The sequence below is a fragment of the Ictalurus furcatus genome, chromosome 21 (genome assembly GCF_023375685.1).
Source record: "Ictalurus furcatus strain D&B chromosome 21, Billie_1.0, whole genome shotgun sequence".
In the NCBI taxonomy this organism is placed as follows: domain Eukaryota; kingdom Metazoa; phylum Chordata; class Actinopteri; order Siluriformes; family Ictaluridae; genus Ictalurus; species Ictalurus furcatus.
Window position 1 is genome coordinate 4,033,552 of NC_071275.1, and position 26,955 is coordinate 4,060,506.

Genomic DNA, 26,955 nt, shown 5'->3' on the forward strand with positions numbered 1-26,955 from the left:
ATCAACTGTAAGTCGCTCTGGATAAGGGTGTCTGCAAAATGAAATAAATGTAAATGTAAATGAGATGCTACTATTTGGGAAGATTCCAATACAACGAGTAGCAATCATGGTGGAGGTGAAGAAGGTTGAAAAAAGCTACAGAGCCATAGCAAAGACCATAAACATTCCTGTCACTATAAGTGGTCGGATAATATGCAGGTACTAATTATGCCTGGTCAGGTGTGCTGCGCAAGATTTCACACCACAGTCTTAGACTAATGATAAGGAAGATAAGAGAGAAACCAGCAGTCACTTAAAATGAGTTGCAGGACGACTTGAAAGCAGCAGAAACAATAGTTACACAGAGAGCAATAAGCAATGAACTCACAATCATCTCTGTTGCACCATACCCACAGTGAAGACGAGAGGTAGGAGCACCATGTTGTTTCTCTGCAAACGGTACTGGGACATTAGACATCATGGAAGGAAACGTGACTGGGGTGATTTACCAGGGCATATCAGAGGAGAATTTAATCTCATCTGCCAAGAAAATGAATCTGGGGAGAAGATGAATTTTCAATAAGACAACGACCCCATGCAAACATACAGCAAGAATAACTCAAGAGTGGGTTCCAATCTCATGACTTATTTCATTCATGGAGTATTTAAAAAAATGCAAGTCATTCAGAGAGACCCTCATGTCCTTGAGGAATTTAAGATGATTTTACAAGAGGAATGGGCCAAAAATGAACCACAGTGCTGCGGTAAACTAATAACATAGACTGCCAACAATGGCTTTCCAACCAAGTACTAATGCTGATATTTTTGGTAATTAATATTTTTGTTCCTTATCAGTCCATTTATATCTAAATATGTCTTTGTTTATACTTATAAACACATACTTTATTTTGTTCATATTCATAAGTGCTAATTCATAACTGGAATAAAGTTGGTTTGACGTTGGACGTTCAACATAAGCGGATATGCGGAAATTAAGGGACCGTCTCTAAAGTCTATCAAAAATCTAAAGGTGATCTAAAATCTAAATCATACCTGACACCTAGATGAACACTTTCCAGTTGGTTGCGTGACTGTACATCATTCCCTTCAAATGCTATTGAGCTTTAAATAATGGCATATTTTGTGTATGGGCCCATTCTGTAGTGAAATACATGTCAAATTGAAATGTGATTTAATAGCTTATTTTAATGAATATCAAAAAATCTAAAAGATGTGCATCATACCTGACACCAAGTTGACCACTTCCCAGTTCAAATGCTATTGAAGTTAGAAACGTGTATAACAATGTCGTATGTAACTTTAGAGACGGGCCCTTAATTTCCGCATATCCACGAATATCGAACCACCAACATCAAACCAACTTTAATCCAGTTAATTACTAAGGCATTATATGTGTAAATGTTAAGGAGTGTATAAGTGAATATATGTACGGGAAGTGAATTAAATGACCAAAAAAACAAAACAAAACAATGGTGTCTGAATATAACCTCCCTAAATGTACGTTATAATTTACATTCCAAATGAGTCAATAGGATGAAACGTGTTAATCTGGCAACCCTGGCCGTGAGGGCATCAGAGGCGTGTTGTCCAGGTCGTATCTCACATTACAGTAGAAGACTGAGGAGCATTTCAGAGCTGAAAAGCGAAAAGAGAGAGATTCATCATGGCCTCGTCCATCCCCGCCGTCCTGGCCTTCTTTGCCACTTTGCTTGTAACCGCAGTCGGTAAGTTGAAGCCAAATTTCGGTGTGTGTGTTCGTTGTTTTTTTGGCGACGTTATTTCTTTCTTTCTTTCTTTATTTATTTAAGCATTATTTTTCCCCCCCCTAAATGTCGAGTGCGCTGTTTTTATTTATGCGACAGAAGACTTGTCTTTGTGGTGTTGCGTGTTTCTAACATTTTTCATCTCACATGACGAAGTCGCCTCATTGTTTAAAATAATTATTTATTAACGGTGTGTGTGTGTGTGTGTGTGTGTGCGCGCGCGTATTTGTTTGTTTGTTTGCTTGCTTGTTTGTTTGTTTGTGTTTTAAAAGAAACAGCTCAGACTTTCTTTTCCTGTTGTTGTTTACCTTCACATCTTGTCTTCATGTTTTTTTTAAAATTATTATTATTCCCTCAGCATACACAAATATAGAGGATATAACCAAACTTTTTAAATAATTGTATGCTACAGAAGTATTTTGTACACATTTTAACTTCAACTTTGTCCTATAAACACTAATCAAGTATTCCTGAAGTACATTAGTCCACTAATGTTAAACTCTGACCCTCTCAGGCATGTGTGTAATTGTAAATAAAAACAGACGTTAATATGAATGTCCTGTAAGTACTTGGAGACATGATGTGGAAGTATTATATCAGAATGCCAACCAGTGAGCTGTTTTTTTTAATTATTTTATTTTTTATATTAACATCTGATTAAGTTCAAATATCTTTCTTAGTTTATTTTTTAATCCACTAAGTTTTAATAGCTGGGATTTTTTTTTTTTTTTTTAAGAAAAATGTTCCTAGTGCTGTTTACTAGAGTATTATCCTTCTTCACCTCGATCATTACACAGCTCCAGAATTTTAACCTGTTTATTTTGTATTTTATATGAAAAATAATGCTTAAACCTTCCTTAAATACTTGTTTCCTTTTATTCTCTAGCCGATGACTGCGATGAGTACTTCTCTTCGACTGGTCTGTTCAACCCATCCAAGGATTGCTTGTATAATCAGTTCTGCTGTGGAAGCTGTGACAATCGCTACTGCTGCTCAGACGTCTTCAGTCAGCTCAATGAGGGCAGCTGCAAGTTGTAAGAATTATTTAAGTCAAAAATGTTACACGTTTTCATTGCATGGTCTACTGTTACCTCTGGTCTACTGATACTTTTTGGTAGAGAAGAACGTGAATAAAAGCTTTCGCAGACAAGCATTAATGAAACCATTATTGTAACTTGTTAGGGCTTGTTTTAGCTTTACAGATTTATACAGAAATGAGTCAGTGTGCTTTCTTTTCCCCCTTTGCTGATCTACAGCCCCCAGACTATGCAAGTTTCCATACTCGGCTTCCTGAAGGCCTGTTATATGAGTGGGCTTGCTAAAGCATTTTGTTTTTTGTGGTTCTTTCATTTTTGCATTGTTTTCCTTACTTATGTGGACACTGACACATTATAGTCCACCTCAATAACAGTCGTAAATATGCTCTATACTAAATAAATATACTAAATATACTCTGCTACACTATACATATGTGCTGCATGTAAACTGGACTTTCCCTTTTTTATTTTAAAATCAACTGGGTTTTTTTTTTCCTCTTACGTTTATATGCGCTCACTGACCACTTTATTAGGAACACCTGTAGACCTGTACATTCGTGCAGTTGTCCAATCAGCCTGTCATGTGGCAGCAGCACAATGTGTACAGTCATGCAGATACAGGTCAGCCATTTCAGTTAATGTTCTCATTAAACCGAATGCAGGAAGAAAAAAAAAAAGATCTCGGTGGCTTTGACTGTGGAATAGTTGTTGGTGCCAGATGGGCTGGTTTGAGTATGTTAGAAAGTGCTGCTCTCCATGGGGAGAAAGAGAACATTTCGGGTTTTGTCAGATGGATTGGCACCCTTTCCACGGTGTACCCTGCCTTGTGCCCCATGCCTCCTGGGATAGGCTACAGGTTCCCCATGACCCTGAATTATAAGTGGTATAGAAGATGGATGGAATTGTGTAATTGCATAGGTCAGTGGATATAAATGATCTATGAAGACATCTTACCAAGTTTCATTATGTGTATACAAAACGTAGTTACTCTTATAGTCAGATGAAATATTTCTATTTTACTTTTCTTTACTCTGTTCAGCACTTTGGTCAGCTTTGCTGTGTTAAATGTGCTTTGTAAATAAAATGTACTTACTTAGTAAATATTCACACTGCAACAACATAAACCATTCATATGTTATTGCACATACACTCATAGGAAAAAGAAAGTACACCCTCCTTCAGTCTTTGATTTTATTTATCAGGACCTAAGTAACAATTGTGTGGTCCTCACCAACTTCTGTAAAGAAATTTCGAGTTTACTTTTTTGGAAGAAAAAAAAAAAAAGACTACATATTGAACTCTGTCGTGATTTTATTTTTGTTGTCACCTCAGGTTATTTGTTTGCAGAAGTTGGTGAGGACCAAAATTGTTATTTAGGCTCTGGTAAATAAAACCGTAGTATTGAAAAAGGGTGTACTTTCTGTTTCCCATGATTGTTCATGCAACTTCTTCGTCCTGCTTCTCTTTCTATCAGTGCTGAAGACAAAAAAAGTCAGAGAAGTGTTTTATTGTGGGTGGGAGGACACAGTCAGATGTGAAGCTTGCTGTGAAAAGGAAGTCCGCATTGATTAACATGAGCGTGTATTGAATGTTGCGCAATGTGTTTACCATGTCTCGTATATATATTGCACTTTCATTCGTGTTCATTAATTTTTAATAACCACTTTATACTGATCAGGGTTAGTGAGGTTTAAGTTACATATTTGCTTGTAGTTTGAGACGTAGAATCATTTAAAAAAATACTGCCTAAATAGTATAGACACTATTGGTGTACTTGTTTTGAGGTGTCGCTCAAAGCAGAGAATGAGTAAAATCTCTGGAATGGGAAGTTCAACAAGCACATATGATTGTGATTGTTAGGTGTCTACATAGTTTTGGCCATGTAGTGTATGTGTAATGTGGCAGTCCTAATGAATTTAGCTGTTTCGGTACTATTCCTGTTTGTTTGTTTGTTTGTTTGTTTGTTTTTCATTCAAAAATGTACATAAACCTAGGCTACAGATATTCAATCTCAGTTTTTCACAACTCCACACATTTCATGTTATGATACATTTCTTTTGCCAGGTCATTTATGGCATCTACTTTGTTCACATGAGAGTTCATTTTAAAACAATCTATTGGAGACAGATTTATTTCAGCTTTAATTCATTATGTCAGAACTGTACTGGGTCAAAGTTTTCCATATTGCAAGTTAAACAGTCTGAAAGTTTCCAGAAATTGACGTAATGACTTTTAGAAGCTTCTGATTGCCCAGTTGTCATAATTAGGAACTAAATAGAGGCTAAAGGGCTAACCTTTAGAGCCAGAGCCTTTTTGCCCTTATACCATGGGAAAATCCAAGCAATTCAGCCAAGACGTCCGAATTTTTTTTGTTGAACTAGGCAAGTCCGGAGTTTCCATTTATATTTGTACGCAAATATAAAAATCTTGGGACTTTCTTTTTTTGCTTCAACAAAAAATGAAAACTCTATTGTGTGTTTACTCAGGTTGCCTTTTTAGTGCCCGAGCACCGATGGTGCGAGGACACTATTGTATCTGCGCCGTTTATTCTTCTTCTTCCGCGTTCTTTTCTGAAACGAATCTCATTTTTGAGGCCTAAACATACTCGAAAACTCACTAAATTGTGCGCACGTGTAAGAAGTCGTAAAAATTTACATCCGATACAGGTTTTAGAATTAGGTGTGGGAAAATAGCTTGATAGCGCCACCTACAAAATAATAATAATAAAAAAAGTCTGTCCTAAAGTCTAGCCGTATCCTAAACCCAACAGGAAGTCAGCCATTTTGAGATTTCTCTGCGGTTCTGCTTAGATTTTGCCATTTCCAGGCCTCCTGGATCATCATCATATTCAAGCAGTCTAATCTAAAGATCCGATCAACATCATATTCGGTCAGTCTAATCTTAAAATCCGATCAGCATCATATTCGGTGAGTCTAATCCAAAGGCCTTGTTGATGCTAAAGTGCAAAGTTTTTGAGTTTTTTGCGAAGCTTTTGAGTTCAAACTTCACGTTTCATACGAATCCTGGCCTGAACACATCTACATGCCAATATTCAATTATAATCATAGCGCCACCTAGTACCAACAGGAAATGACATGTCTTACATCGTGACACACTCCTTTTGCTTGTATTTTCTCATTTGTAAGTCGCTTTGGACAAAAGCGTCTGCTAAATGAGTAAATGTAAATGTAAATGTAATGTAACAACATATAAGTGCTAAACAATTGGAATGACGTTCCCCTGGCAGAGCAGCCCCAACGTGCACCAGGGTGTGAGGGTCCGTTCATCGCTGCTTGCAGCTTTCATTTTATGTTGTATTTCATTTGAAGATCTAAAACTATAATTAGTATGAGATGTACACAAAAACAGAAGAAATCAGAATAGGGCAAATACATTTTCACAGCACTATATAATTATTTATTTGTATTTTAAATACATCAAGCCATGAAGTCGCCAGGCTTTGAAAACCAAAAGTCAACCCCAAAGCTTTGCAACTTTGCAGTTGATTCCACACACTCGTACCTCACATTCATACAGCTAGCAGACTGAATGGAACATTTCATTTAGCAAGAAAGACAGTGGATATTTATTTTGCCTTTATTTTTTCCTATTTGTCTGGTTGGAATTTGACAAATCAGGGCCTGAATTGCAGATAAGATATAGTTGCAAGAAAGTGTGCAGACCCTTAAAAAATATATGGGATAATGTCACCTTGTGTTTGATTGCATGTCTCATGTGGTCGGTATAAATAATATTAATGTCAGAGTAATGTCAGTAAATAAATGCCAGTAATAATGTGTTGCAATTAGTGACCTGTTATTTAATTAAGCAACAATATGGCAACGATAGGCAAAATCAGCATCAGTGTTGGACTGATCTTTGGCATCAGAAAAATGTGGTGTGTTGAGAAATGGCATGTGTTTATGAACAGATGACACTTGCCCTGTGTGAGTGTAGCCATGAATATTAACTGAGCTACACAGAAACATTGCCCTCCACTAATACTGGCACCCTTGGTAAATATGAGCAAAGAAGGCTGTGACAAAGTGTCTTTATTGTTTGATCTTTTGTTTAAAAAACTCACAAAAATACTCTGCTCTCATGGATATCAAGCAATTGCAAACACAACACAGGTTTATCTAAAAATGTGTGTGTGTGTGTGTGTGTATATATATATATATATATATATATATATATATATATATATATATATATATAATTATATAATATGAATGAGTTAAATATAGGTGTGCAACAATTATTGGCACCCCTTTGGTCAATACTTTGTGCTACCTCTCTTTTCCAAGCTCTGAGTCTTCTCCTATAACGCCTGATGAGGTTGGAGAATACATGGCAAGAGATCTGATACCATTCCTCCATACAGAATCTCTCTAGATCCTTCAAATTTCAACGTCCATGCTGGTGGACTCTCCTCTTCAGTTCACCTCACATGTTTTTTATGGGTATCAGGTCAGGGGACTGGGATGGCCAGGATTTTGTGGTCAGTAAACCATTTTTGTGTTGATTTTGATGTATGTTTTGGATCATTGTCCTGCTGGAAGATCCAACCACGGCCCATTTTAATCTTTCTGGCAGAGGCAGTCAGGTTTTCATTTAATATCTATTGATATTTGATAGAGTCCATGATGCCATGTATCCTAACAAAATGTCCAGGTCCTCTGGCAGAAAAACAGCCCCAAAACATTAAAGATCCACCACCATATTTGACCGTGGGCATGAGATACTTTTCCATATGGCTAACTCTGTGTGTGCCAAAACCACCTCTGGTGTTTATTACCAAAAAGCTCTATTTTGGTTTCATCTGACCGTAGAACCCAATCCCATTTGAAGTTCCAGTAGTGTCTGGCAACCTGAAGATGCTTGAGTTTGTTTTTGGATGAGAGTAGAGGCTTTTTTCTTGAAACCCTTTCAAACAACTTGTGGTGATGTAGGTGACTTCGGATTGGAGTTTTGGAGACTTTCTGACCCCAAGACGCAACTAACATCTGCAATTCTCCAGCTGTGATCCTTGGAGATTTTTTGGCCACTCGAACCATCATCTTCAGTGTGTTGAGACGATATAGACACACGTCCAATTCCAGGATGATTCATAACATTTCCAGTTGACTGGAACTTCTTAATTATTGCCCTGATGGTGGAAATGGACATTTTCAACGCTTGTGCTATTTTCTTGGGGGGCAGTGGTGGCTTGGCGGTTAAGGCTTTGGGTTCTTGATCAGAAGGTCTGGGTTCAAGCCCCAGCACTGCCAAGCTGCCACTGTTGAGCCCTTGAGCAAGGCCCTTAACCGTCTCTGTTCCAGGGACGTTGTATCATGGCTGACCCTGCGCGCTGACCCTGCGCTCTGACCCCAGCTTCCTGACATTCAAAGAAAAGAATTTCACTGTGCATATGTGATCAATAAAGACTCAGACTCATTATTCCTTGGTCTCATTGTTATGAATGCATAAGTGAATTTGACCAATGTGTTTCTTCATATCTAAACAGGAAATCATGGTTGAACAATTTCCTGTTCCTAGTCACCCAGGTGTACTAAAAATTTTTTTAAATATCAATGGGAATATACTTCAAATATATTTTTTTCATATGAATTCATAGGGGTGCCAATAATTGTTGCACACCTATATTTAACAAAGTTATATATATTTTTGGACAACCTGTGTTGTGTTTGCAATTGTTTGATACCCATGAGAGCAGAGTATTTTTGTGAATTTTTTTTTTAACAAAAGATTAAAAGGTTAAACAATAGAGACAATTTTTCACAGCCTTCTTTGCTCATATTTACCAAGGGTGCCAATATTAGTGGAGGGTGCTGTAACTGAGCCTGTTATTTTGTCAGGGGTTCATGTCTGATAGAAGTTTTTATTGGTCCAATGATTTTATAAGCCTTGGTTCTCATTTAGCTTTTTGCTAAACCTGAGCTCAGTTATGATATGTTTTGAGACAACACTTTTAACCAGCAGTTAGTGCCAGATGTTATTGTGCACTGTGAAGCTGTGCTGGTGTTTTTTCCTTCCTAACATTGTATTCAATCTTTTGCACAGCCTGCTGAAAAAGGAAAATGGTTAGCATTTCTGCTTTCTTTCCATTACACAATACAGCCTCATGACCTTTATAAACCATCTACATGTAGGAAGTGGACGTAAGGTTCACTTTGCTCTCACCGTCACTCAGAAACCTGGTGACACCACACTCAAACGCTGACAGAAAGTTAACTGAAAGTATTTCACATGGCTCTGGTGGTGGTGTTATTTTTTTTGGGTCCCATCACAAGGCTGTGCAGTCTCTGTAGCCATTTTTCTATTTCTTCCACTGCATTAGTACTGTCCCTTGATTTATTTATATATATATATATATATATATATATATATATATATATATTATATGTAAACTCGTGGCTATGTTTAATACTGAAAGTAAGAACATTTTCACATGCAGAATGCGACGAGAACTTGGAGGATTAGGACTAAACAGCTGTGTGGGCTAATCAGTGTGAGGCTAATCAGATAGAAATGACTTCAATTTACTAAGGAGCATAAAGATTGGACTGTTGTGCAATAGAGACAGGTCATGTGGTCTGATGAGTCTAGATTTACCCAATTCCAAAGCGATGGGTGCATCAGGGTAAGAAGGGAAGCACATGACGCGATGCACCCAATAGTGCCTACTGTACAAACCTCTGGAGGCAGGGTTCTGGCGGTGTTCAGTGATCTGGGGTTGATCTAGGCTCAGCAACATTATGTGGAAATAAAATTAATTCAGCTGAATTACTGAATGACCAGGTTATCATATCAATGGATTTTTTTCATCCCTGATGGCGCAGGCATATTCCAGGATGAGAATACCTAGAAAAAGTTCCACTTTTTTCATTAAATTATGGGGGGGAAAAAAGAGCTTTTCCACAATATACAATTTTTTTGAGATGCACCTGTAAATGTAGCTCTAGACTTTATCGCTAGGTAAGCACGCCCAGTATGACCTAATGACATAATATGCTCATGTGTTTGGATGTGTGCATATGCTTTTATCCAAAAGAATGCCTAGTCAATTGCAGTACTAACTTTTTCACATGACCGGATGGCAAATCTTCTATAATGTTAGCAGGTTATCTTGTGTAATGATCACTGGAGTATAAGACATCTTTATAATTTCTGTTTATTTAAACGCAGTGTGTCGTTGAATCAGGATTGAATTTAATTAAGGTTGAATGCTTGTCTAATACTTATTTCATTTTTCTTTTCTGTACTTTTTCAATAGCATAAAGAACAACTCCATTCACATTGCTGCTGGTGGTGTAGTGGGTATGATCATCTTCATCATACTCATCATAGCCTGCTGCGTTTGCCCCTGCTGCTGCTTGTACAAAATGTGCAGAAAACCCAGGCGTAAGTCGAAACCTCTTTGTCATTTCTTCTAAATTTCAGTCCAATGGTAATTAAAGGCAGAAGCCTGTGAATCAAAAAACACACCCACTCCACATATTTCCCAGCTAGTGTCAGTCTCATATGCTCAGCTCATGGCTCACAAATTGTCTGTTTCCTGTTGTACACTCTTCTGACCACAAACATCAGAACCTTGAAAGATGCAATCCGCCTGGCTCTCATAGCAAAACTTTTGAACCCTTTGACGCAAGCTTTTTTGGATGAAAATATAGTTGATGGTGGGGGGGGTCCATCAAATGGCATCAAATTCAGATTTCTTTCAGAGAAATATATACAAACTGCCATTCAAGTTTACTCCCACTATTTAGTTCAATGTTAGTCAAATAACCACTTCCTGTGAAAGTGGGTGTTTTGACCATGTTTACTGAAGAAACATAGCAGACTCTCTAGGGAGACACCACAGCCTTCAAATTTCTTCTCTGAAGTGTTGTAAGGTTAGATAATATGTATTTGCTGGTAGTCCCAGGACTAGATTAGGCACATCTCAGATGTGGTATACAGGAATGCAACAGTATTTTTACATTTAAAGCCATGGGAATATAGTTCACATGATGCCTTACTTCCACAGACACTTAAATAAAAAGCAAGATATTTGTGGCTTTTAAGGTACTGACACTCAGAACGTTTACATGGACAACAATAATCCAATATTAACCCGATTAAGACGATACTCTGATTAAGAAACTAGCATGTAAACAGCAAATTTTTTTATTACCTTAATCCGGCTAAAGTCATACTCGAAGTCAACACAAATAGAATGAAGACGTGTTGAGTATTCCTGTTTTAGTCGCATTATCGACGTGTATTACAGACATGTAAACACCTTAATCACACTATTAACGTCGTGTGAGAGTTTTCACCGCATTTTGTGACAGGGCACATACACACACGGCAGCGCTCAACCGTTTGACGGCAAATAAGAGAGCACGACTGCATCCAAAACTGCGTAATTACCTGCTATATAGTAGGTGAAATACATGAATCTCGACTACTATATAGTAGGTAAGTACGCGGTTTGGGACGCAGCCCACGGCTTCAAGCAGTTGTCTGTTAACACGTACAGCGTGACAAATAATTAACTGCACTTGAAGCGTTCGTAAAAATTAAAAATAAAAACACCCCAAACTGTATACGTTACCATAACGAAGATGGACTGTATGTCGATACGTGAAATTCTGGAGGGAACGTCGGACGGCGTGAGGACGTAACGACGTGTGCTGTTAATCTCTCTGTGTTCTGGAACATGTAAAACAATAACATGAAAGGAGTATTCTAAAAGAAACTCATGTAAACACCTTAATCACGATATTGTCTTATTCACAATAAGGTCAATAATTAGATTACTGCTGTCCATGTAAACGTAGTCATTGACTATCTTAAGTTGATAATCAAACAGTGGTGGCTCAGTGTTGGACTGTGAATTACTGATCCAAGCCCCAGCAAGGCCTTTGACCCTCTCTGCCCCAGGGGTACTGTATCATGGCTGACCCTGCTCTCTGACCCCAACTTTCTAACAAGCTGGGATATGTGAAGATATACATCTTCACATATATGTCAAGATATGTGAAGATGTACACTGAACTTCCATGTGTTAAAAATAAAGGCTTCTTCTATTCTATATTTGAATGGCTCAAATGGCAATGAAATGGCAAAACAGTACATTACGTACTGATTTTGATTTTATTCATCGCAGGCATGATGTTGCTAAATGGAATGCTAGCAGTATCTGTTGGGCCTCTCCTCATGTGTTCTCTTGTTTAGTTTTGGTCCGGTGGACATGTTGGGAGTGAGCCTAGGTTAGAAATAGTAAAGGAGCTGTGGGATTCCCCACTCACTCTGACTCACGCTTTCCAAGACGACTTCACCGGAGCGATTGCGTACCTGCCGTGCAGGAAGTGGCCACATATTTTTTTTTCACAAGAGGGCATTTTCCAAAGACATAACACAACATGTTCACAAAACAGTGGGTGGACCTTTGATGACATTTCTCTCAAATAAGTTTGGGTGGAAATTAGTTGTTTTAATCTTTGTCATTTTAGCCTTGGCTTTGTAAGATCCCAGTTTAAAACACAATAAATCTTTCAAGCCCTTTCAGAGATTTTCTTTATATTAATTCTGGAACATGTACTGATCATGTATGCTGAAGTATCTTTTTTATGTTTGGCAACCCTTTCCCTGTGAATTATTTGCAGGTTGTCAGGCTGCATGCTCTAAAGGGCGTTTCCTTCTCGTGAATGTCTCACTTGTATGTGGAGAATCTCACTCAGAGTATTGCCAAGTTTCCCTACATGTTAATCAGTATTGTCTGCTTCTACAAAGCTTAAAGAATGTGTTATCTCTTAACTTTTCTTACTTTAGGACAACATGGAGGGTAATTTTGGCCATTGACAAAACAGTTCTAAGTCAGTGTAATATGCCCAGTTTAGTCATAGTTTTAGTCTTTTTACAGTACTATACTAATTTAGTTCTTTTTATTTTAGTTATGTTATATTGGTTCATTATAACCTTAGTACACAATAATGTGCAAAATACGACAGCGTTTTATTTTTATCTCCTTGTAAAAAAAAAAAATGTTAAAAATTAAGATTACGAGAATAAAGTCGTACTATTTTGAGAATAAAGTCAAAATTATGAGAATAATTTCGTGCTAATACGAGAATAAAGCCTTAGTATTCTGAGAATAAAGTCATCATTTTGACGTGAATGCCTTTGAAGTGATGTACAAGCACGTCTGCACCAGTGAACTTAAGTTGTGTCCCAAATGACACACTATACACTATGCACTTATACAGTAAGTATTCAGCCGTCTAGTGTCTGAATTTTATAAGGTTATTTTTTCATTCAACATCGAAGTCTGATCGCCCCTCTCCCTCCGATACGTAATTAAAGCTGTGACCGTCGAGGGCTTGAAAAATAAGTTTTCGTACAGTCAGAGAAGATAACTGAGAAGTTGATGTTGAGAAGATTAACTTGACATTTTTATCTCCCTCAACAGCGGTGATGACGACGACCACAACCACAGTACTAACTACCCAGTATCCTCAGCAGCAACCTTCAAACCCTCCTACTCAGTATCCAGCCTTCCATCCAGTTCCAGCTCCTGTACAGCCTGGCTATGGTGCCCAGCCCGGGTACGGTCCATATCAAGGCCAGCCTTATGCACCAGGACCGCCTCCTCCATACCAGGAGAGTGGTAAGAACAGCATTAATACCTTTTCCTTCCAAATCTAAACTGGATCCATAAACTACCTGCAGTGTGTTTTCAGGTGAATTTAAAACAAAGTTAAAATATTAATTTCTTGTTTAGACCAACCTTTCTGTCCACCAGGTTTTTCAAACATTGATGATATTTTGTGAAGGCAATGTGAAAACACCCTGAGAAAGATGCATGCGATACCCCAGCTGTCCTTATGCAGCCTTGCAAATGAGACAGACTTTATCTTAAGCGGTGTTCAAATGCTAATTTTTTTTTTTTTTTTGCAAAAATAACAGCAGTGCAGTGAATTTTGAATGAGCTTTTAGTTTTTATAAGTCATTTGGCACTTGGAGATTTTCTTATTTCTCATGTGATACTTAAAGATTGATTATTTCTTCATTTCTAACTTTTTTAAATACTTGAGGAAACACCAGTTTCCTGCTTTTTGCTCATGTTAGTAACCAATACAGTGGTGCTTGAAAGTTTGTGAATTTTCTATATTTCTGCATAAATATCATCTAAAACATAGATAAATCGATTTTCAGTAGAACCCACTTAAACAAATGATGCAAAAATATGATACTTTTTTTCACTTTTTTGTCATTTATTCACTGAGGAAAATGATCCAATATTACGTATCTGTGAGCGGCAAAAGTATGTGAACCTTTGCTTTCAGTATCTGGTGTGACTCGCTTGTGCAGCAATAACTGCAACTAAACGTTTGCGGTAACTGTTGATCAGTCCTGCACATCGGCTTGGAGGAATTTTAGCCCGTTCCTCAGTACAGAACAGCTTCAACTCTGGGATGTTGGTGGGTTTCCTCAAATAAACTGTTTGCTTCAGGTCCTTCCACAATTTCTATTGGATTAAGGTCAGGACTTTGACTTGGCCATTCCAGAACATTAACTTTATTCTTCTTTAAACATTCTTTGGTAGAATGACTTGTGTGCTTAGGGTCGTTGTCTTGCTGCATGACCCACTTTCTTTTGAGATTCAGTTCATGCACAGATGTCCTGACATTTTCCTTTAGAATTATCTGGTATAATTCAGAATTTATTGTTCCATCAATGATGGCAAGTCGTCATGGGCTAGATGCAGCAAAACGGACCCAAACCATGATACTACCACCACCATGTTTCATAAATGGGATAAGGTTCTTATGCTGGAACCCAGTGTTTTCCTTTCTCCAAACATAACCTTTTAAATTTAAACCAAAAAGTTCTATTTTGTTCTCATCCATCCACAATTTTTTTTAATAGCCTTCTGGCTTGTCCATGTGATCTTTAGCAAACTGCAGACAGGCAGTAACCAGCCAAAGCAGTGACTTTGTCCTTGCAACCCTGCCATGCACACCATTGTTGTTCAGTGTTCTCCTGATGGTGGACTCATGAACATTAGCCAATGTGAGAGGCCTTTCGTTGCTTAGAAGTTACCCTGGGTTCCTTTGTGACCTCATGTACTATTACACGTCTTACTCTTGGAGTGATCTTTGTTGGTTCGACCACTCCTGGGGAGAGTAACAATGATCTTGAATTTCGTCCATTTGTCTGACTGTGGATTGGTGGAGTCCAAACCCTTAAGGATGGTTTTGCTACTTTTTCCAGCCTGATGAGCATCAACAAATCTTTTTCTGGGGTCCTCAGAAATCTCCTTTGTTCATGCCATGATACACTTCCACAAACATGTGTTGTGAAGATCAGACTAATTTCACCTTCAAATTAACTGGTAATCCTAGACGTGCACATAATTTTGCCACTCACAAATATGTAATATTGGATAATTTTTCTCAATAAATACAAGATCAAGTATAATATTTTTGTCTCATTTGTTTAATTGGGTTCCCTTTGTCTACTTTTAGGACTAGTTCAAAGTTTGTGAACTAAAGGGTTCACAAACTTTCAAGCACCACTGTACATCAAAAAACAAACGGCACTTTTAGTTAACACTTAAAGTTATATTTATTAATTGTCAATTACATTAAATAATGTAATATAATAATACTTATTAAATGCCCAAATTTATGCCTCTGCCACCAAGTACTGGCATTATGTTTTATGGCCACAAGTCGTCTGTCTGTGCACCGGTTACTGTTTGTTGGGTTTATATGCAATTATCACTGTAACCAGCAGATGAACTGATTAGATTGAAATTAATCACAGCAAGGTCAGATGTCTGAAATAGTTTATTTTTTTCTTTTCAATAGCTTCCTTTCCGTTTAAAAACGGACTAGACTTGTTCACAGGGCAGGCAAGACTGCTGGCATTGCGTTCCACTTGGTATAAAGGAATAGGACAGATATGTATAGATTATCAATAAATATAGACAGATCAATCGGGCTTTCAACTTGACATGGAATTCCACATCAGTGACTGATTCGATTTTTCAGCGGTCACACCCCACGGAAGCAGGACATAGTCAGGGTTAGGTAAGTGACAGGAAAAGGTTCCTAGACACTGAGAGCTTTGTTATTATTACAAAATTATTATTTGTTTTACATAGTTTTCTGAAAGAATACTAGTTATTACAAATATGATTTTTTTTTTTCAGAGTAAGTAGATTCTCCAATTGTTTAAGTGAAAATTTTCAACCATTGTGTAAAATGTTATTCACATAAAATATAAATCAGCAGTGTTTACTATCTGTGCTGATAATGGAAATAAAGTAGCCATTGTCTACTGTTATAGGTATTTGTATTGACTTAAGAATTCTTAAAGGTTGTGCTAGTAAATGGTTACAGTGTGATGATCATATGGTCGCAAAAAAACAAAAAACTTTTGTAATCTAAGAACTTATTTGGTGTAAAAATGTACCTCACATTTAGCATTTAGTGTTTCAAGAACTGAATCATCTATTATTCAGTTTCAGACTGAATAATTTGGTGGAAAAATGTGGGGGGAAAGTGTAGGTGCTTTGCCTTTTTATACAAACCACATTTCCATAAAAGTTGGGATATTTTCTAAAATGCAATAAAAACAAAAATCTGTGATTTATTCATTCTCTTGAACCTGTATTTAACTGACAAACATACAAAGAAAAGATTTACCATGTTTTCAAGGATCAACTTAATTTAATTTTGTTATTATAAATAATTTTTATAAATAATATTCATTATATAATAATAATAATAATAATAATAATAATAAGAATAATAATAATAAAAAATCAAGAATACTCAAAAAAAAAAAAGTTGGGACAGAGGCATGGTTACCACGGTGTTACATCACCCTTCCTTTTAATTACACTTTTTAATCATTTGGGAACAGAGGATACTAACTGTTGCAGTTTTGCAAGTGGAATTTTTGCCCATTCTTGCTTGATACAAGAGTCTTCTTCATGATGCGCCATACATTTACAATAGGCGACCAATCTGGACTGCTGGCAGGCCAGTCAAGCAAACGTGCTCTGTGTCTACGGAGCACCGCTGTTGTAGCACGTGCAGAACGAGGCCTGTCATTGTCCTGCTGAAATAAATGGCAAAATGTTTATTTAAATAAATAATGAGTCTTTATTGGTCACATATACAGTAGAGCACAGTGAAATTGTTTTCTTTGCATACCCCAGCCTGTCAGGAAGCTGGGGTCAGAGATGATACAGCACCCCTGGAGCAGAAAGGGTTAAGGGCCTCCTTGTTCAAGGGCCCAACAATGACAGCTTGGCAGTGCTGGGGTTTGAACCCCCGCCCTTCCTATCAGTAACTCAAAGCCTTAACCGCTAAGCCACCACTGGCACCAGAGATAAAATGTATGCTACATATCCTAAAGTTGCTAGTTGGTATCCAGCCTTCTCGCTTCACTGCTGCAATCCAGGCGTCACGTTGTGTTTTGTTATTAGGAAATCTCAACACTTTTTACTTTCCGAATGTAGGTTAGTTCCGGGCCTGAAGGAACATCCAACCACCAAACAACATGATCCTAATTTTAATGCGGACATTTTTAATCGCATGATTAAATACGTTATTGCAATCTCACTGTGCATAAATCGCCTCCCGCTGTTGTTTTGAATGTGCTTGACAACTAACCAGAAACGTCCAAGGAACAAAGACGTCACTTCCTTAAACCAACTTGTACAGTGGCAAGAAAACGTATGTGAAACTTTTGGAATTTCATGGTTTTCTGCATAAATTTGTCTTAAAATGTGATCTGATCTACGTCTAAGTCAAGGGTATTGACAAATATAATGTGCCTAAAATAATAACACTAAAAAAATTCTGATCTTTCATGTCTTTATTGAGAAGAACCAAAAAAACCTCATAGTGCTTCTGGAAAAAGTATGTGAACCCTTGAGTTAATGACCTCAAAAAAGCTAATTGGAGTCAGGTTTTAGCACACCTGGAGTCTCGTTAAGAAAATGAGTTTGGAGGTGTGGACTACAGCTACTTTGACTGATAAAAACCCCTCAAACTTTTGGAGTTTGCTCTGCACAGGAAGCATACACTTATGTGAGCCATGCCTCGCCAAAAAGAGCTTTCAGAGGATCTATGATCAAGAATTGTTGATTTACATAAAGCTGGCAAGGGTTACAAAGTGATTTCAAAGACTTTACAAATTCATCGTTTGAGACTGTTGCTACTCTGCCAAGAAGTGGGCGCCCAGTCAAAAATGACACCAAGAGCACAACGAAGACTCAAAGAAACAACCCTGAATGACAGCTGAAGATTTGAAGGCATCATTGGAACTGGCTAACATCTCTGTTCATGAGTCTACAATACGTAAAACATTGAACAAGCAGGGTACCTACGGCAGGACACCACGAAGGAAGCCACTGCTTACTAAAAAGAACATTTCTGCAGGCCTGAAGTTTGCAAAAGAGCACATTGACACTCCACAGCGGTATTGGCAAAATGTTTTGTGGACTTATGAAACTAAGATTGAACTATTTGGAAAAACCACACAGTACTACATCTGGCGTAGAAAGGGCACTGCATATCATCATGAAAACATCATCCCAACATCATGATTTGGGCCTGCTTTGCTGCATCAGGGCCTGGCCAGCTTGCAATCATTGAGGGGAAGATGAATTCCCGAGTATATCAGACAATTCTTCAGGATAATGTGAAAATGTCTGTACGTCAGCTGAAACTGTGTAGAAGTTGGGTGATGCAACAGGACAACTACCCAAAACACCGGAGCAAGTCCACAACAGAATGGCTTCAGAAAAACAAAATCCGCCTTTTGGAGTGGCCGAGTCAGACCCCAGACCTCATCCCAATAGAGGTGCTCTGGAATGACTTGAAGAAAGCCATACACATGAGACGTCCAAAGATTATGACAGAGCTAAAGCAGTTCTGCCAGGAAGAATGGGCTAAAATTCCTCCTGAACAATGTGCAGGTCTGATCCACAGCTACAGGAAGCGCCTGGTTGAGGTTATTGGTGCCAAGGGGGGGTCAACCAGTTATTAACTCTAAGGGTTCACTTAACTTTTTCCGCTGCCATTTTGAATGTTGAATGTGTGTGTTCAATAAAGACGTAAGGGATCAGAATTTATTTTGTGTTATTATTTTAGGCACATTATATTTGTCAATACCCTTGATTTAGATGAAGATCAGATCACATTTTATGACACATTTATGCAGAAAACCATGAAATTCCAAAAGGTTCACATACTTTTTCTTGCCACTGTACTTCTGCAGTTGAATTCACGGAGAGATTTAGGTTCTAGTCGGGAAGCACGCCGTGCTGTTTCTTTCGGGCTGGATGATATTCTGTTCACCACCGTGTCCGATTCTGAGGATTATAGTGCTAGTTTGTCTGATGCTCTCATGTTTAGCGGCCAGGAGGCGCGGCCTTCAGTGGCATGTGCTGAGCTCACCGACGTTCTCTCTCGTGCTGTTGAGAAGCTCAACCTCTACTGCCCTGAACAGGTTCAGCGAGGGGAGCCTTCTAAATGGAATGAGCGCGTCCTGCCTGGCCCCCACTCACAGCGCACAGACAGCTGCCATTCTTTCCTGATCTCCACGAGGAGATTGCGAAATCCTGGAAACAGCTGTTCTCAGTGTGCACTACAAATGCGGCTGTGTCTGACTTCACCAACGTTGTGGGTTCAGTGGAGCAGGTGTGCGCTTGCCTGCCAGCGGTTGAAGAGACACTAGCTGTCCGTCTCTTACTGTCTCTGGCCTCCTCATGGAAGGCGCGGACTGCCTACAAAGCCCCGTAGGGGCTAACTTCTGCGCTAATTGGAAAGTCCTATATGGCTGGCGGACAGGCTGAGAGACATCTATGGTTAAACAGGGCAGCGAGGCAGTGTCAAGGGTACACCACCCAGTTTTGGTTCAATCCACCTTGCTTCAACGGAGTGCTCCCTTCGGATGTGACTGTAGATCAGGTTCCTGTTTTAGAGCAAGAGGTTCTCTCTTGGTGTAATAGAGGAACAGAGCGGGGTTTACAGATGCTATTTTCTTATAGGATGAGAAGGATGGAGATCTGTGTCCTATTCTGGACCTGCGTCACCTGAACTACATGTTTGCGAATTGCAGATTCAAGATGCTGATGCAGAAAGATATTCTAGCACAGATACAACCAGATACTGGTTTGTGATGATAGATCTGAAAGATGCTTATTTTCACATTCAGATCTTTCAGAGACACAGGAAGTTCCTCAGGTTTGCTTTTGGGGGCAAAGACTTTCAATTTCAGGTGCTTCCTTTCGGTCTAGCACTGGCACCTCGCTTATTCACAGAGTGTATGGATGCTGCTTTGGCTCCTCTGAGATCTCAAGTCATCCGTGTGCTGAACTACCTCGATGACCGGCTGATTTTAGCCCAGTCAGAGGAGCTGGCTTGCCAGCTCCAGGACAGAGTTCTCGGTCATTTGCGAGAGTTGGGCAGCAGACCATTTTTTGAGGAGTGCAGCTAGATTCAGCTTGATGCAGGCACAACTGTCTCTTGCTCGTGTGGCATCTCTTCACGCCTGCATGGCTCATTTCAGGCTAGGTTGGAATGTCAATGTGGGTCTGTACCGCGGGCTGCTGGGTCTGATGGCACCCACCTCACCGGTACTCCCATTGGACCTGATTCATTTGAGACAGTTCCAGTGGTGGGCAAAATCCATAGGGCTTCGTCCCTCTTGACCTGCTCACCATTTAGTAAGGATCTCGCACAGATGCCTTCGAGCTCTTGCTATTTGGAAACATCCTCTATTTCTAATTCAAGGAGTTCTTATGGGAGGCGATCTTCGACGGTCAACCCAGCCTATGGAGTCTGGAAGGGCAGACATCTCTCTTGGCACATGAATTGCCTGGAGATGTTCGGCGTACAGTTGGCTCTTTAATCCGCCAAGGGGGATTACAGTTGTGCCTCATGTCTCTGTTAGCGTGTCATATTCTTCTCTGGACACAGAACAAGTTTCTGTCTCTGAGAGCGGTGCATGTACCTGGTGTCGTCAATCTGGCAGCGGATTTCCTGTGGAGGCATGGATTGAGGTCCGGGGAATCGATGTTGCACCCTCAGCCGTAACCACTTTGAGGGTCTACGTAGCAGCTATTGCTGCTGAGCATGTGCAAGTGGGTGATGTTTCCTTGGGAAGTCATATACTGATTTCACATTTTTGTGCATGGAGCGAGACGGCTGAGACCTTTCCGTCCGGCTAATGTGCCTTCTTGGGTCTTATCTATAGTCTTAGAAGGTCTTATAGGGTTTGACCCTATGGAGTCGGCCTCTGAAAAGGTTCTGACTTTTAAAGGCGGTGCTTTCGATGACCTCTCAAGCACATTGGTGACCTGCAGGCTATATCAGTGAGTGCTTCCTGTATGGATTTCACTCCTGGCCTAGCTAAGATCTTCTTATGACCTAGACTAGGTTACGTACCTAAAGTTGCTTCTACTCCTTTTCACTCTCAAGTAGTGGTTCTGCAGTCGTTTTCTCCTCCAACTTTCACATCGCAGGAAGACGAGAGACTGCACAGGCTTTGCCCATTAAGGGCTTTGAGGATTACACCAGCCAGTGGCATAAATCAGATAAACTCTTTGTTTACAGAGTATGTCACACAGGGTAAGAGAGGCAATTTTTTTTATTCTATGAGACACGTGGTGCCACTTTGCGTGTGTTCGAGCCACTCTACCAGGAGTAGAGTAGAGTGAGGCATCTTCTAAGACTTTCTTAAAGGGGGTCTCTTTGAATGACGTTTGTGTGGTGGCAGGTTGGTTCTCTCCGCACACGTTTGTCAGGTTTTATAATCTGGACATGAACTTGACTTCTGGTTCTCAGGTTCTGTCTGTTTGGACCGTTGTCATTTTCTTGTCAGAAAAGCATAGACTTGAGATGAGGCACCGTCCAGCTTAAAATGGCAGCCCTTGGAGCATGGTGTTTGTGGCTTACGTTCCCATAGAGTCAGCTATTGATGCAGTTTTGAAGTAAACCTATGAAAGGGACCGCCTGGGTTACATACGTAACCCCTGTTCCATGAATGGGGAACAAGACGCTGTGTAGCTGCCACGCTCCTTGTTCTGCTGGCTTCTTCAGTTGTAAATCTGAGGAGGAGGTGGCGCCGCGGTATATATAGCGCTGGTGATGCAGCACCATGAGAGGAAGCGTCAGCACCATCTGCCAAGGAATTGGCATGTTTCTATACAGGCTTCAGACAATTGATACCTCCCAGGCATTGTTCCCATAGCATCAGCCGCTGATGCAGCACCTCGTTCCCCATTCAGAGAACAAGCGTAACCCAGACGTTTTCTATCATAATTAGTCAGCAAATCTTATCTGATTTTGTGTTTGTGGTCATCTGTAGTCATCAGTGCCGTAGCCATGGATTCAACCACTGCACATTAAATGATCATATTATTCTCATCTGTTTATTTATTTATTTTTAAAGTTTTATAAATAATCATGTCACTGATTAACATTCACTTTTATATGTTAGACCAACAAAGAACATTTTAACGAATTATTATTCAATTATTAAGCATACTAGTACTTTTACATGCATTGTTCCTTTTTTCAATATTCTGGAGCATAATGTTTATACACAGATTTCAGATATAGAATAGTTTTAGCACACACACCATCTCCTTCAAAGAGACAGCATTTTTACGCTTCCCTTTTCTAAGAACAGTATCAGAGGTCATTAAACCTCAATGATGGTGGATTTACTGATTTCCAGTCAAACAAAATACCTCTGTGTGGTAGGGAACAAACAAGCACTTTTAAAGTAGTCATTGACGCACTGTTTTCTGGAATACCAAAAGGTCCAATTTGTAATTAGTCTGCATTTCCACAACGAATGCTCCTGCCTTACGTTTTAAATACAGTAGAGCTGAAGTCTGAAGGTCTGGGCCACGCTCAGATAACTGTACATATCGGGCTGCATGATGTGAGAAATTATTACAGTGCAGCACTAGGGCTGGGTGATATGACAAGAATATTTCAATACTTGAGAACATTCCTATAATGAATGGTGTGTATCATGCTATATATGTAGGTTTGCTAACAGTGTTAACTGCCAGCAGTGTTGCATTGGAATTGGAATTACTAAATGAAACTATTTAATATTGAAAAGCCTGTGATATATCTCAGAAAAGTGTATTGTGGCATAATCTATTACAGTACTGACCTGCTCTCTGAGTAGAAAGGAGGGCCTTACTCTCTCTCCTGTTGATCAGAGCCTCACTAACCAATGGGCCACTTGGGTTCAGGGCTGTGACTCATTTGTTTTAAAATCATGTGGCTCTCACATTTCCGGTAGCATAGTTTCCACTAGACAGTACAGTGAGACAGCAACTTTATCTTAATTCCATAAATCAGAATGAGCGGTCCACATACGAGGAAGTAGTCCGAGCACTGACGTGTCCTTCTGGGTATGGTACAGCGTCTTCAGAATTGCACAACTATTGAAACTTCCCAGCTCATAGCGATCTCCGTAGACCCTGGTTAAAGCTGCGCCGTGTCCATTTCACCCCTATCAGAGTCAGTAGTGGACATTTCACACCAGATCAGCTAGCTGAGCCCAAAACCATCAAAGGGCAGTGTGTGTGGGAGAGAAAGGCACTGGATAATAAACATATAACAAGACACATTGTAGCTTATTATTATTCAATTAGTAAACATGCTACCGCTTTTACATGCTAGTAACATGGCTAAACTGTTAGGAGCATTTAGATTTGTAGTGTATTGGTTATAGTTGGTAAGAAAAACAGACTGGTGTGATAAATTGTAATATATATATATATATTATTGAAAAAAAAAAAGTCATTACCATGTTTTCATTCATCAGTATCTACAAATCAACACAGTTACTACACTACACCGTCAGACACAGTGATTAAACCTCATTCTTTTGTCTTTATAAATAGAGACGTTTACAGTGATGGGTGAACATACAGAGTGATCATTCTGTGATATCTTTATTTTGTCTCTGTACGTAAAGAGACATTTACACTGATGGTCGAACAATCACCTGATTTTGTAAATGTGAGAAATGGCATTTGAAGGAAGCTCACACTTTTTGCTTACGTCTACGGTAATTGCTAATATTTACAAAATGAGCCTACAATAAATAATAAATCTATTTAATGAAAGTAAAGGTCCATGTTTAATAAAAATCTTAAGGATATGAATATAAAAAAAAAATCGAGGTTGCTCAGTTTAGTTTTATACATGTTCGCATATTTATAGCTATATTTTGCTGTTATGTGACAAGTGATAATCTCAAGGTTTACTGGGTTTTATATGATTCTTTGCTCTTTTCATACTGTGAGTTTTAGTGAAGTTTACTGACAACAAACATCGTCAACAACAAACAACAATTCCTCCTCAGCATTCAGCAACTCCACGGGACACACCATGTTTCTAAGCATTGCTATGGTTGTTCCGCAAACTACTACTTCTCTCAGCTACTTCCTGTTGGTTTATAGAACGATTACTCAGAGTCGCCCCCTATCGTTTCAAAGAATATTACAGTTTTTTATTATTATTGTCTTATTATTTCTGTGTCTGTGTTATTATTTCATACATCAGATATTTATCATATATATTCAAATGCTTTATAGGCATTTATAGCATTTTAGAAATGTTTGAAGGATTTTTACATGGCACACGTGCTCTCATCAGATGGCACCCCCGGTTGGGAAACACTGGTATAGAGTGTCAACTGAAGACCCCATTAGCTCCACTGTGGACTAACATTAGCTTAGGTGTTAGTTTCTTTTTGTAGGCATTTTCTTTCGTTCCAATCTTTCATGATGAAGCATAGTCTTTCTTCAGCATGCTAGAAGGGGCTTTGCATGTATTTACATGTTAGTGTCAACTGCAGGCATGTTCAGAGCAGCAAGTTGAAAAGATGCAGTGACTCAGGGAAAACCCCTTTTTAGGGTTCATGCACCCCAACTGGTTGATGCTGTGCAATAGAGAGAACTAGATGGTGGGTGGTAATTGGTAATGACTGAAATATGAGAAAAAGGGGGTTGAAAAAAAAAATGGCCTGCATTAATGAAAGTAATTGTTTTTTTTGTTTTTTCATGTAAAACACCCACTCAGCTGAAAACTGATCTGGAACGTCTGAGATGTTCAGACTATTCAACGCTCACGGCACACAATATGGCTATTACCAAACACTACAATTAATAACTGATATGATAACTGAAATGCCAGTCACAGCCTCAGCAATAATACATTCATGCTGGCGAGTGAAGCAGTGTTTAGCTGTTTTGTCGTCAGCTATGACCTCATGTTTGTGTGTTTTCTCTCCGTATCTCCAGGAGGATATCCTGCACCATACAGCCAGGCTGCCTATGATGGTGCTCAGCCTCCGTACCCTCTCAATCCCCCTGTGCCTGTGCAGCCCGGCTACGCTCAGCCTCCTCCACCAACCGACTACAATGCAGCTCAGCTGCCATACAACCCAGCCTACATGGAGCCGCCCAAAACCGGTTACTAAACCACAACTGTCTGACACCACATAGCCTCGTCTGGATTACAGACGCCTACATACTTCCACTTTGGGGCATACCAGTCCTATTATGTGCTATATTTACCATGGAAAGCCTCAAGCGCACGACTCGTTTTCTCCTGCGATCAAATCGTTATTCTTGAAAAAATTATTACGGCGTAAAGATTCCTTAACCACAATATCACCTGCTAAGATAAGAAACCGCTTTCCATGGAAAATGTAGAGCATATAGAGCCTGTTTAATGACTCCAAGCCATACTCTGCTTTTTTGGCTGTTGGTGAGAAGAATGTGGGAATGTGGTTTGTGTGTGTGTGTGAATGAGCCAGTTCACACACACACAAGACAGGAATCACGTGTTTCTTTGCTCCTTTATTTTAAGTGTACCGGTTTTACAGTGCAGGGTCTGAGCCGGGTTCCCAGCTGAAAGAATGCCAGTGATCGTGTGCTCCGTGTGCACCGTTGTCCTCACCGTTAGCTGATGATTAAAGATTCAATTGTAGAAGGAAAGAAGTGAATTAACTTCTTCAGGGGAAATAACCTGAGGCTTGCTCTGACATCAGCTGTTACCTTTTAACATAGTATGCAGTCTTTTAAAAAAATGCCCTATTTATGGTAAGATGTGGGATGGGTGTTGTAGAAGGTGCATTCTTTTGTTCAGTCTGACTCACTCACTGCAAAAAGGGAAAAAAAAAAAGATGGAGACGTCATTTAAATGTAATGTAGTGTGGAAAATGATGTAAGATGTAGTTACACTGACTTGACAGTTTTGCATCGTAACACCAAAACTTTAAATCCCTGTTGAGGATTATAACACCAGGATTTTTTTTTTTTTTTGTGAACATAGTGTACAAAGATAGATGTGGTATTCTATTTCCTTCTATTCATTTGTATAACCAAGGATCCGGAATATGCCTTATTTCTCATGTTATGCACTCATGGGTGAGGTCAATACATTAACCAGCAGATGTGACTTAAAGGTTATAGCCATTATCAGTTTAAAAGAGGATGGTAATTGTTTGTTTATTATATATATATGTATATTTTTAAATGTCTTTCATTGTGACAGGAATGACGTGCAGGTTGGAAACTTTTGTGGTGGTGGTGATGCGTTTTCATTTCAATCAACCTGGTTGTTCATGGAGGCATGCAGCTCGAGTCACAGCTCATCAGGAAAAAAAAAAAAAAAAAAGCTTTCAGTTGCACAAAAAGCTTGGAGTTGTGTAGTCTTTAAAGAAAAAAATCCAAAACTTGTGCAACTCTTATTTTTTGAAGCTGTGTTTAAGGCCTCAGACAGACAGTAACCTTTGTATTGCCTGTTTTTGCATCCCTCACCTTATTCTTTCAGCCATGGATTTTCCTCTCCATTGTTTTTTTTTTCTTCCCCCCCCCCCTCTCACATATTTTGTATAACTGATGTTTGGTTTTATTTACATGTAAAATATTTTTGTTAAGAGTATCTCCATATTTGCAAAAGCAAATTAAAAATGTATGTGCTTGAATGGTTATCTGCCTTTTTATCATTTTAACAGTAAATGGTCAGTATGGATTAATACTTTATATAAAAGGGCTAAGAATCACAGACCAATAAGTTTGTGTTTATAAAATGTAGGAATGCTTC

General features: G+C 39.1%; 1 protein-coding gene across 1 annotated transcript; it reads left to right on the plus strand.

Moving 5' to 3' along the window:
- The first annotated feature begins 1,338 nt into the window (after positions 1 to 1,338).
- Positions 1,339 to 26,836, plus strand: shisa10.1 (shisa family member 10, tandem duplicate 1). Its single transcript, XM_053652666.1, has 5 exons — positions 1,339 to 1,724; positions 2,650 to 2,797; positions 10,077 to 10,204; positions 13,257 to 13,454; positions 25,146 to 26,836. The coding sequence occupies exons 1-5, from the start codon at positions 1,664 to 1,666 to the stop codon at positions 25,322 to 25,324; spliced, it is 714 nt and encodes a 237-aa protein (XP_053508641.1). The 5' UTR covers positions 1,339 to 1,663; the 3' UTR covers positions 25,325 to 26,836.
- Positions 26,837 to 26,955: the final 119 nt, after the last annotated feature.

What these genes read in the sequence shown, in the direction of transcription:
- shisa10.1 (XM_053652666.1), top strand. Translation starts at nt 1,664, where the DNA reads ATGGCCTCGTCCATCCCCGCCGTCCTGGCCTTCTTTGCCACTTTGCTT. An exon ending in TTTGCTTGTAACCGCAGTCG is followed by an intron (nt 1,725 to 2,649) that starts GTAAGTTGAAGC and finishes TTTATTCTCTAG; the next exon opens with CCGATGACTGCGATGAGTAC. An exon ending in AATGTGCAGAAAACCCAGGC is followed by an intron (nt 10,205 to 13,256) that starts GTAAGTCGAAAC and finishes CTCCCTCAACAG; the next exon opens with CGGTGATGACGACGACCACA.